The sequence below is a fragment of the Oncorhynchus nerka genome, linkage group LG24 (genome assembly GCF_034236695.1).
Source record: "Oncorhynchus nerka isolate Pitt River linkage group LG24, Oner_Uvic_2.0, whole genome shotgun sequence".
Lineage (NCBI taxonomy): Eukaryota > Metazoa > Chordata > Actinopteri > Salmoniformes > Salmonidae > Oncorhynchus > Oncorhynchus nerka.
Window position 1 is genome coordinate 60,836,764 of NC_088419.1, and position 12,520 is coordinate 60,849,283.

The window sequence follows — 12,520 nt, forward strand, 5'->3', positions numbered from 1 at the left end:
GCTAACGCAGTATACAGAGCTAGTATAGTCTACAGCCATATCAATAAAGCATGATTATGAAATCTACAATTTGCATAAACCTAGCATCCGGTAATCTGCTGTCTGACTCTTCAGGAGTGTCACGTCACCTATTTCCCACAACTGTACAAACCAAATGAATTAAAATGGTGGCGAAAGTGTAGTAGTTTGGATAAAAGGACCTCTGTTTTTCCAGTCAGAAGAGTTGTGGATGAAGCATCCTTTCGTCTACCTATGCAACGTTGTCACTGACTGACGCTGTAGAGCGAGGCCTACAGAATCGTCTAGACTTCGTTTACATGTCAATGTTTTTATTAATATAATAGGAGATGAATATACACAAAGTGAACTCACTATATATAATAGAAAAATAGTGCTGAAGGAAAATTATTACGCGCATCATCCTGATCACATCAGCTGAGGTGAATAAATTTAGCTAACGTTACTGCCAGTTAGCCTCTTAGTTGTCACTTGCGAGCTTAATTAGCTTCACCTGAAAGCAGTTGCCATGAGTAGTAAAAGGGTAGCGTTCCACAACTGGTAACAAGTAGTATTTCGTGCAAGACCCATAATATGTGAAGCGTCCCGTGTGGCTCAGTTAGCAGGCTTGCAACGCCAGGGTTATGGGTTCGTGTCCCACAGAGGACCAGTACGAAACAAAAAAAAGTGTTCTCTGGATAATACCCATCTGCCAAATGAATAGCTAGCTATGTAAAGTGGCGATGAAAACTGCTAATGTTAGCTTGCTAGCCAAATTACGATTATCGAGCAATGGCACATTGACAGTTACCGAGTTAACTAATGCAACCACGGAGTTGATATTAGGTTGCCTACTCAGTCCTGATTAACTTCATGACAAGACTCCTTACTTATTTAGCTATTTGGATATCATACCGGGTAGAAAGTTAGCATACGGTTGGAATGGCTATCAAATAGGTGAGCTATTGTAGCTGGCTAACCAGAATATTTAGCAATGAGATATGTTAAACATCGACTTACTGACAGTGGTAATCAGACATTTCCGAAAACACAGCTAATTGTTTTACCTCATCTTCCTTGTGATTCCTAATTCCACGTACTAAATCTTGAAGGTTTTTATCGAACATCCGATCGATGCTCCCTTTAACAATCTTCAAAGCCATGGCTGACTTTTTTCGCTTCTGTCCTCGGGGACAAAGCGCTTGGTAGAGGTCTTTTGGATGCTAGCCGGCCCGCTAGACAGTCTCTCATCCACCCGGATACCGTTTTTTCGGGATTCGTAATTGTTTACTAATCCCGGGCAGAGAAGGAGAAGCCAGATGGGGCGTACTATAACTGTGCAGACACACTGGCAGTGGATCCGTATAGGAAATGGCTGACAAAATGGCGTCTAATGTCAGCTGACTGTGTGTAATAATGTGGGATTCTCATTATGATAATCAAATGCAATTAAAGATATGCTTAGTACTCGGCTTGCAATGTTAATGCATGATCATTTTCCAGTTGTATTCTCTATACAGAATGCAATTCATCACCATGTCCACAGTAGCTCTTTCTTTGCCACAGCCAAACCAATGCGCATTAACTGCATGAACATTTTCATGTAAAAGGATGGCAATTACTCTGCTATTTAACTTGCATAAATGTATAATCGGTTATTTATAAACTATTTTACACCGCTGACCGCATGCATAGGTCCACATTATTCACAGCAATTCCTCTTCGCTAGATTGGTTACAAGGGTTGTAAAATTACAACTTGTATGTATACATTTATGAGAATATGGGACTTCTTTGAAGCCTTCAATGACAGAAGTGTTCAGATTTTGACCACAACGCTGAGATCTTGATTTAACTCAACTAAATATTTTACATAGCACTAAAAACACTTACATAGTATGTATGACAAACGTCAAATGGGCTCCAGCTACATGGGATCTGGACAACTTGAATCAAGATATCATTTAGTCTGTACACAATGTGTATTATCACATTCATTAGGCTAATTCTTGAAAGCAGATGGTAGAGGGAAAAACCAGATGACAGTGGATAATTCCACAGCATTCAGTAAATCAAAAGCAGATGCAATATCAGAAAACATATGTGTAAAAAAAAAAAAAAAAAGTAGGTGGAACTTAATTGGAAAACATGTGATGTGGTTCCGTTCACTGGCTTAATATGTATATGGTGCAACTGGATTAATAAGAACAGACCAGATAAAAAAATATATAAAAGAAACTCACAAAAAGTACCAGACTCATACCTATCCACCATTAGCCTTTTCTAGGTTCTGTATGCTTCAATATCATTCTCAAGCAAAGCCAACAGATGCCTTGACTAACATGACAGTACAGTTACTTCAAAGCAGAACAAGACTCCTCTCCCCCTTCGATTTCCTGTTAGAAGTGCTAAAAATGGAATCTCTCATTATAAACACTGTATGAAAGACCAAAGTTAGAGTTCATGTGGCAGGAAAAAAAGCATGGTAGCTTGAGGGGGAGGAATTGGTGACGGGCCAAGGTGTCCTATAAAAATTGAAAAATACAATGGCGAACATCAAAGTGGGCTGCAGAGCGCCATGTATCTGGCACGAGACTAGTGAGCTTTCCTTTTAGCTGTGGTAAACAATTGTATTCCATTTTCTTCAGAGTTCTTCAGCTCTCCATCGCTGTCGGTTCTGTTTCTGTAGAGAGAGCGTGGTGTGTTTCATCAGTGTTCGTCTGCTGCTCAGCAGGACTATCAGGACTTCGCCTACCATGGAGAAGAGACAAGACTTCAGAACAAGAGCCACATATACCGTTGTGATGGTAGCAAAGTACCAATGAGTAGAGCAATATATTACCATGGATACTTTGAACAAATATTAGCAGAAATAAAGGAAGTACACAAAGATGTGACATAGGAGGCCGTTTACCTGTTGGGGCTTGAAGCCACATGCTCATCATTCACTTCCTGGACCGGAGACTTTGGGGTATCCTCCAGCTCAGTGCATTCCTTTTTCTGGACTTCTGATTCCCCATTCACAGGTGTTACATCTAATGACAAGTTATGCAAAATCAATTGATTGGCTACAAATGAAGGACCTTTAATTTTGTTGTTACACACATTGAAAAATAAAGTCTATGAATGAATGCCATAGTGAACTTCTCCTTTAAGAGGGGTAATAGTCATAGGAGGAAAAACGGAAAATGTAAATAAGTCCATCAGTAAATAAGTCCATCAGCAGTGATGATAAAAGTTTTGGCTGAGAGAATTACCTGTGTTTGGTGTCTCCTTCCCATTCTCTTCCTGCTCCTTTCCCTCAGCTTTGTGTTTACTTGGCATTTCAGACTTGACCACAAACTGCCCCTTTAATTTGTTGTAGACCTGGCTGGCCTTTTCCATTACGTCACTGCTTGCTTTGTATCGACGGATCTATAGTAACAAACATCAATCAGAACAACATCAGTGGAGTTCAAAGGGGCCAAAAACAGGGGATGAGATATACACAGAGGATCTACACTGAACAAAAATATAAACGAAACATGTAAAGTTTTGGTCCCATATTTCATGAGCTTAAATAAAAGATCCCAGAAAGATCTCAAATTTGCTTACATCCCTATTAGTCAGTATTTATTCTTCAAATAGATAACCCATCTACCTGACAGGTGTGGCATATCAAGAAGCTGATTAAACAGCATGATCATTAAACAGGTGCAACTTGTGCTGGGGACAATAAAAGGCCACTGAAATGTACAGTTGTCACACAACACCACCACCACAGTCCACCAGCGCTGTTGCCAGAATATTGAATGTTAATTTCTCTACCATAAACCACCTTCAACATTGTTTTAGAAAATTTGGGAGTAAGTCCAACTGGCCTCAACCACAGACCACGTGTATGTTGTGATGTCAACATACACGTGTTGGCGGCAGTGGGGTGATGGTATGGGCAGGCATAACCTATGGACAAACGAACACAACTGCATTTTATCAATGGCAATTTGAATACACAGAGATACCATGACGAGATCCTGATTGTGAGGCCCATTTCTTTTTTTAAAGTGTCTGTGACCAACAGATGCATATCTGTATTCCCACATGATTAGAGTCAAATAATGGCCTAATAGATCTATTAAATCCATAGATTAGGGCCTTTCAATTTAATGATTTCCTTATATGAACTGTAACTCAGTAAAATCTTTGAAATTGTTGCATTTATATTTTTGTTCAGTATGCAAGTTTAACTTTTATTAAGAGGTTCAGAGGGAAAGGCACCTTTTTAAGCGTGGCAATAACATCTGAGTTCTTCTGCAGGATGTGGCTGGTGACCGGCACAGCTTCCAGCTCCGCCAGGGCCTGTAGACAGCGCTCTATGTCCTGCAGAACAGACAACAGCATTGCAGTATTCTATGAGCAAAGAACACCTAATTGGTCAAATAAAAAATGTGGTTCCTCATGCTGCTTGTAAAATCACAACTATGTGACAATAACTTTTCTGTTGACAATGAAGGGAGCCCCTTGTATGGTTACTCACTGGGTTGTCCACTTTCAGTGCAAACTTGATGTCAGCGTGGAGCTTCTGCAACTTTTCGTCTGGAGTTGGCTCTGTGTACAGACACAAAAAGACAAGGAGTGAGGACACAAAGTTTATATTACATGGCACTATATCTGACCAACCATTTGTCACAATTAGTTGTCCATATGCAGGGTTTCCAAATGGATACAGTGGATTGGTGGACTGAGAGTAACATTGAGCTCTGACCTTTTTTCTTCTCTGCTTTCCTCTCTGGAGGTCTCTCTGGTTTGCGTTTGGGCTTGTCAGGCTTGGACCTGAGGGAGAGAACTCAGTGATCTGTGTGCATTTATATTTAATGAAGATAACATCTAATGAGATCTGTGCTCTGGTCTTTTGTCTTGTTCAGCCATGTGCAATTTACCTCACTCGGGGCCTCTCCTCTGACCGCTGGGTTCGCTTTTCCTTCACATCTTTCTCCTTTTTGCCTTTACCATGAACCCTCTCTTTCTTTGTTCTCCCTTTCTTCTGGTTGTCTGAACGCTTTGCAGATGCTTTCACCTGAATGGGGAAAAAATACAATGTTCAACAAATCTATTCTAAAACAAGCAAATGTACCCTCTTTACAGTCTTCCATGCTAGTTACCTCAGGTCCAGAGTCAGAGTCAGAGTCGGAGGGGGCGGGGATGGGGGCGGTGGGGGTTTCTTGGACTTCTTCAGTGGGTGATCTACACCCTCATCTGAACTGTTTTCACCACTGCTCTTTCCCTTCTCCTTGTCCTTCTTTCTCTGCTCTTCTTCTTCCTTCTCCCTCTCCCGATACTTGAGGATCTCCTCTGCCTGCTCCTTCTTCCGCCGTTCCTCCAGCTCTTTCCGACGCTCTTCATCTCTCTTTTTCCAGTCGCTGACTCGGTCCGGCTCACTGTCGCTGTAGTACAGGAGACCATTCATAATGTACTTATTTATTGACAAAAGTAATTTATAATGTATTAACGGAGAGCAAAACCAATGTGGAACAGACTAGAGCGTTGCTGACCTATCACTGTCAGAGGAAGATGCCGGTGCTCTGACCGGGGCAGCTTTGGGTTTCCGTCCACCCCGAGGCTTTGGCGGAGGCTTCTCTGAGTGGGACAAATGGCAGAGAAGAGGGTTATGCAGTGACAAATACAGTTATCATTCACTGTCTGGGATACCAGAAATAATAGCCCTCACCTTTCTTGCGCGCTTGAGGAGCCTTCCGTTGAGGTGGCTGTGGCTCTGAGTCAGAGTCTGATTTGGAGCCAGACTGGGATTCTGATCCAGACAGAGCAGGCCGTGGCTTCTGATCCTCTGAATCACTGCCCCCTTTCTTCTTGTCTGACTGAGACCCAGAGTCGGAGTCCGACGACACCACCTACAGCATCCCAGAAAGAGAGAAAAGCATAATGAGAGAGCCAGTAATCACTGCGAAACCATAAACAGTGCTTTATCTATTCAGCTACCCAGGGCTGTTTGACACCCGAAGGGCATCCTTTCCTCACCTTCTTCCCTTTGCCACCTCCAGCCTTCTTCCCTGCGCCGCCACGGCCTGCTGCCGCCTTCTTCTCTGGGGTGAAGTCCTACAGGAGAAAACAAACAAGACACCGTCAAATTAACACCAAGTTATCATGCTAGTGTATAACATACTGTTTTGTATGTGTCAACTGACCTGGTCACTGTTCTTCCCAGAGTCCGAGTCAGAAGGGGATGGGTCTGGCTCTGAGGGTGAGCCACTCTCCTCTCCATCCCGGTCACTGGACGAACCCCGGGTCTTCTTCACAGGGGGCCGCTGAATGAGCGATAGAAAAGAGATGTAATATTATGACAGATGCACATCTAAGCAACAGCAGTTGTCTGGTTGGAATTAACATCCAAAAATACAGAAATTATAATTTCGCAGTCACCTTGGCAGCAGGGGCCTTCCTCTTTACCCCTCCTCGATCCTCACTTCCTGAGTCAGAATTTACATCACTTCCTGAATATGCTTTCCTGGGCACCACTGCTTCCTCGTCATCTTCTGCCTCACTTCCTGCTGCAACGTCATTGGCTTCACTGTCAGACGAGCTGACAGGCTGGGGAGTGAATGAAGAGATAATGCCCCAACATAAGTGTTTGTTGATGGACACAGATGTGATAGAATGCTGACCAAACAGATAATACCACCAACAGGGAGCTGTATAGTATGGTAACTTTGGCAAAGAGTCTCTGACCTAAACAGATCCTAAGTGTACAGAGAAAAAAAGAAACCAGGGATAACAGCACTCAGTTGTAGTTGGTCAGTATTACAGAAACAGTATCAAGTTGGACTTCTGAGGATATTATGTACTTACTGCAGGAGCACTGTATGAGGCGTGAGGGTTGTTCTGGATTTCACACAAGCCCTCATTGAAGCCCTTCCTTTTATTAGGTTTCCCATAGCGCTCGCTGTACTTGTCATATGCAAAAAGGTCCTTTGGTGCAAGGAATGCTCTGAAGAGAGAGCATGATTTGTTAAGACAATGCTATATACGAGAATGTAATTCTAAGTCACTGAATTAAAAGATGATACTTGACACAGTCACACTCCCTGCTTTCAGGGTAACTGACACACCGGGTTTCTGCATGATGTAAACGCCATGTACTGGTAATGAACTACAATACTGAAAGGGATCTTTTGCCACCTAGTGGTGGTTTAAGAATAGTTCATCTGCCATCTTGTAAAACAAGTGCTGTATGATCAAAATGAAAGACTGAACTTCAACACACAATTGACCTAGATCACTTCAGACATAAACCAGTAACAAAAAACACATGAATGAGTTTCAAAAGGTTAAAATTAGTTAAAGAAGATACAGTGCACCAACAAACAGGGAGGATACATCTCCACAGAAATATGAGTTATGATACTTAAAAAACAACATACAACACATTAGGTAGCTGGGGACAACAAAAACAAAACCAACTGGAATAGAAATGCAAATCAACAACATTCCTGTTTGCATCACTGTCTCAATATTTTTTTTAAACTGCTGATCCAATAAAGCAGTGGTTCTCAAAGTGGGGCCCTCAAACCCGAGATACTGCAGGAGGACCGTGGCCAGATCTCAAAATATATCTTTTTATGAATATTACTAAAAGATTAAACAAATGTTGGCCAAGGGATTCACGGAATAAGTGTAACACAATAAAATGTTATCAATCTACAATTGATGTTCTGAACTCTGGGCAACATGTGCCTGGGAGGCTCACATGGATATTTGTATTCACAGTACTCCCCTAGTTATACATTTTTCAACTCAATACTTCTTATATTAATTAATTAAAATAAAAATACAATTATATTATTTTTTTACATAATGCACTGTAATGTAAGCTTTCAAATAGCAAAGTTCTCTCTGCCTCATGGTAAAGCATGTATAAAAGCACAATATTAGCTTTAAAGCTACAACAAAAAAATCTCTGCCCCATGACAAAATGTGTAGAACTGCAGGATATTAACTTTAAAATGGCAAAATCTTCTCTCTGATGCCAAGAGATGGGCCTTTAATATGTTCCTTCCCAGGGCTCAAGACTTGGTTAGTATGGCCATGCACTGCTAGACTGACGACTCACACCTAATTATTCTGTTGCTCTGTCGTTTGCTACATACTTACTTAATAGCGGAGAAGAAACTATAGTCTGTGGGGGTGGCGTAGCGTTTGGCCGGAGCAGGTGGTCTGGATAGCGGGGAAAATGCACTACCAAAGTCTTAGTACAACTCCTTGTATGCTATTTTATCTCACTCGAGCTTGTGTTCTGATTATGATGGGGTCCCTAATGAATTTGCGATCACAAAAACCTTGAGAAGCCCTGCAATAAAAGGACCTTAATGATAATGAAGTATACCAAGTCCATCCAAAGAAATTCCTGCTATTGTAAATCAATGAGACACAGCACTTACGTTTCATGGGTGCCAAAGAAGAAGATGGGGACTTTATTTGGAGGGGGTTTTACTGCTCCATCTGCCACATCCTCAATCTAGGAGAATGAGAACCACACAACCAAAAACACATTGTGAGAGATATCCAAATTAGGTACAGGAGAGAATATATTCACTGCTCTTTGTAGTCTGATCCTTAAGTCAGGTTGGGCAAGTGAGGAAAGGAAGGCTGGAAGTAATTAATTAATATTTTGGTTTTGTCTGGACCCCTCACTCCAGACAGATACCTTGATTGGTAGAATCTGTAGAATGTTCTAATCACTGCCAAAAACATCCTGGGGGCAAGTGAACACGTCACATCAAAGTCATGCATTTCCATAAAATAAAATGTGTTTACACTGTACCAAAAACTCACCTGGTTAGTTAACTATAGCTCGGATATTATTTTATAGGGCAGCAAGTCTAAAAAGTTGTAAATCAAGAAGGCTTCATCTTCAATCAATCAACACACACCAAAAGTAAAGTACAGGTACTGTAGCTACTTAGCGATGCCTTTTTGGACAAAATACGTGCACAAAAGACAAACATGAACGCCATTCACAAAGTAGTCTGGTTATACTTTTCCATAGATGGTCCCGCAAACATCTTGCACACAGATTGCTAGGATTAAAAATAATAATAATAATAATAATAATAATAATAATAATAAACAGTTATATATAGTTCCAAGTACGAGGCAAGGCTAGCTGGCTATATAATATTAGCTATGTCCGTCACTGACAAGGATGCACAGCGAAACTCCAGCGTCCCCTTCGCCCACCCCCCTTCACACTGGCTGCTACTAGCTTACCCTGGCTGGCCAGTGGGGGTACCCCTTCATTTTAGCGAAGACCAGGTCTCCGGGTTGGAAATTGTGCGGCATTGTCCTGCTCTTCTGTGCAGCCTTTACTTTCTTCTTTAGCGAACTCTGGGTGTCTTTATGTGTCGCTTCTTTGCCGTTTTCAGGTCGACATGAAACCTGCGAAACGATTACGCTTGCTAGCTGGAAAGCTAGCTTCCAAAAGCGCGAGATGAGGCGGTTAGCTTTATAAGTATAGCTTCCGCTAACTTTGATTATCAGAGCGGAAATCCCGCCTACTGGCCACTATAATTGGTTTAATTTCTTATCACTCCATTCTTCAAACCAATCATATTCTACAATGTGTACACTGTAAATTCGACATCGTTTTCCTCATTTGAATCTGACCACTAATTAGAAAATGCATAGTAACATCAAATCAAAAGCTTTGGCTCCGAAGTAAAACATTTATTTCATAACTATCTGTCTTCCACAACATATAACTTGTTGTTTGTGATAATTTTATGTTTTTTAGTATGAATGTTGTCTTGACAAACAGATAAAGAGAACAGGAAATCGACCGCAGTCACAGAGTAAAAATATGGGGGTGAAAGTGAGAGGGTACGTTCAGGTACCCCTGCTAGAAATCGGGGGAGAAGGACCTTGGTCAGAGAGGTGACTAAGAACCCCATGGCCACTCTGACACAGCTCTAGAGTTCCTCTGTGGAGATGAGAGAACCTTCCAGAATGACAACCATCTCTGCAGCACTCCACCAACCAGACGGAAGCTACTTCTCAGTAAAAGGCACATGATAGCTTGCTTGGAGTTAGCCAAAAGATCATGACAAACAACATTCTGTCATCTGATGAAACCAAGATTGAACTCTTTGGCCTGAATGCCAAGTGTCACGTCTGGAGGAAACCTGGCACCATCCCTACGGTGAAGCATGGTGTTGGCAGCATCATGCTGTGGGGATGTTTTTCAGTGGCAGGGACTGGGAGACTAGTCAGGCTTGAGGCTAAGATGGACGGAGCAAGGTACAGGGAGATCCTTGATGAAAACCTTCTCCAGAGCGCTCAGGACCTCAGACTGGGGCAAAGGTTCACCTTCCAACAGGACAACAGCCCTAAGCACACAGCCAAGGCAAAGCAGGAGTGGCTTCTCAGGAGAGACCTGAAAAAAAACTATGCAGCAACGCTCCCCATCCAACCTGACAGAGTTTCAGCGGATCTACAGAGAAGAATCAGAGAAACTCCCCAAATACAGGTGTGCCAAGCTTGTAGAAAACTCAAGGTTATAATCGCTGCCAAAAGTGCTTCAACAAAGTACTGAGTAAAGGGTCTGAATACTTGTGAAAATGTGATTTTTCAGTTCTATTTTTAAATTTAGCAAAAATGTATAAAAACTGTTTTTGATTTGTCATTATGGGTTATTGTGTGTAGATTGAGAAGAAAAAAAACAATTTAATCGATTTTATAATAACTATAACCTAACTAAATGTGGGAAAATCAAGGGGTTAGGCTATTGATGATTTGAGAAAGTCGCAAAAAAAGCACTATTTTCCTTGCCTCAGGCTGCAAAAGCTGTTCTCTCATTAAGTGATCATATTTTCAATTATCAGACTATTCTCAATTTAATATTGTCTTTACAAATATGTACAATTTGTTTAGCTTTAGAATGGCCCATTATCAAATGAGAGGAACATGGGAGGGGGAATAAAGACGTCATCTGTATACACTCAAATAGAAAATGGAGGCTTTCCCACCAGTCCGTTTGTCAATGATGCCGGGTAGGCTACTTCTGTTTTATAGTGGAGATATGCTTATTATGAGCTGCTGAGAAATAAATATAAGAACACTTATTTCACTCCATGCATCATCCACTGTTTGAGAATCGCTGCACGACAGGTGATATTCCGTCCAAACTCTGTATGCCAGGGGTTCTCCAACCCTATTCCTGCAGCTATCCAGTGTTTAATTTGGGAAACCAAGTGAAATCTGTTCGGGAACATCGATAGTAACATGTTTTCGCAAAGGAACATAATTCACTAAACTGTTGCCCCTCTGCTCACTCGAGAAAGGAATAAATTAGAGAGCGGAGGAGATGCATGGTGGTGAGATATTCTGTATATCTGAAGGTAATGTGTCGCCCAATTAATTATGAAAATATAAAAATTCCCTATTACTTGGCTATTCAAAATCAAATAGCCCTGCACAATCAATGAAACAACAGCACCGCTGTTAGAGGAAATTATAGTTGAAATGATTAATTATGTATATATTATTGATTAGAACCATTTATTCTAATACTATTATGTTATGATATGAAAAGTATGAGTTTTTGGTTGAGCTGTTACTGAAAATGTAAGCAGAACAAATTAATTGTCCTTGCCTCCTGGGCAGTTTAAGGAGGATGGATAAGATAGTTTTTCAGACAGATAAGAACGTTTTGGTTGGATTCCATTAGTGGAGAGAAGTATATCTTTTAGACAGGTTGGAATGTAGTTTTATGAGGGGAGTAAAAAAATCTCTAGGACTGAATACTACGCCATTGTAAGGCTGGGAGAGGGTGTGAAACTGATGATGTCATTTTATGTTCTCTTTCTTTAAAATGTAATGTTCTTTGTATTTTGGGTTAGTACTCTCTTGTAATAAACGCTGTTACGTTTGGCTTTTAAGACTGGTCTCAATCTACTTCATGCATAATTAATGAACTTACAATTCATTAATGAATTAGAAATGAGTGCGAATTGGTTTTGGCAATTAAACATAAAGGAATTTAGAATTCCTCTATCAACCGCCTAGGTCTATACTTTCTCTCCCAGACTCATGGATTGACATTTTGGAGTGTAGCATAAGGTAACCAGTCCACCCAGTATGCATAATAATGAAATCCACACTCAAAAACGATGACTGAAATGTATTTTATTTCGGGGCATAGGCCTGACAAATTATGTCCCAAAGACATTTGAAAATCAGTTTTGTTTTGTGTTTTTCTGCAATGCTTAATATATGGTAGGCTATGTATTGTATAATGGCACAATCATAATAAAAAATAAAAGGAATTAAACGGGCTTGGGCTCTTAAGCACATGCGTATGCATAACCTATAATATGCATATGGATGTTTTGAATTAATCATCACCTTAGCGCTGTCTATTTTGTTGTGTTAGGCTTTCAAACAACATCCAGAACTACCATGTTTTACACTCAGTTTCAACCTGCTGTTGAACTTCTTTCTTCAAATTGAGAGAGGATGGTAGACAAGCGACAGCA

At 40.9% G+C, this 12,520-nt stretch overlaps 2 protein-coding genes across 7 annotated transcripts in view; both read right to left on the reverse strand.

The window, feature by feature from the left end:
- LOC115108344 (AP-3 complex subunit delta-1-like) overlaps window positions 1-1,394 on the reverse strand; it is a 31,523-nt gene extending 30,129 nt beyond the window's left edge. For 2 of the 6 annotated variants that reach the window (XM_029632556.2, XM_065009023.1), the window contains exon 1: window positions 1,065-1,388. In XM_029632556.2, the coding sequence (XP_029488416.1) occupies window positions 1,065-1,160 (96 nt within the window). In that variant the 5' untranslated portion in view covers window positions 1,161-1,388. Of the gene's footprint in view, window positions 1-1,064 lie in introns of all 6 variants that reach the window. The other 4 variants (XM_065009024.1, XM_065009022.1, XM_029632555.2 and 1 more) reach the window with 4 other exon arrangements.
- Window positions 1,395-1,626: 232 nt separating this feature from the next.
- LOC115108345 (hepatoma-derived growth factor-related protein 2-like) lies at window positions 1,627-9,496 on the reverse strand. Its single transcript, XM_029632559.2, is given in 17 exon segments — window positions 1,627-2,747; window positions 2,911-3,031; window positions 3,254-3,410; window positions 4,254-4,355; window positions 4,513-4,583; window positions 4,741-4,808; window positions 4,916-5,052; window positions 5,138-5,178; window positions 5,181-5,419; window positions 5,528-5,612; window positions 5,704-5,884; window positions 6,012-6,089; window positions 6,179-6,298; window positions 6,414-6,581; window positions 6,840-6,978; window positions 8,429-8,505; window positions 9,258-9,496. Coding segments are annotated over 17 exon segments (1,953 nt in total). The 5' UTR covers window positions 9,330-9,496; the 3' UTR covers window positions 1,627-2,650.
- Window positions 9,497-12,520: the final 3,024 nt, after the last annotated feature.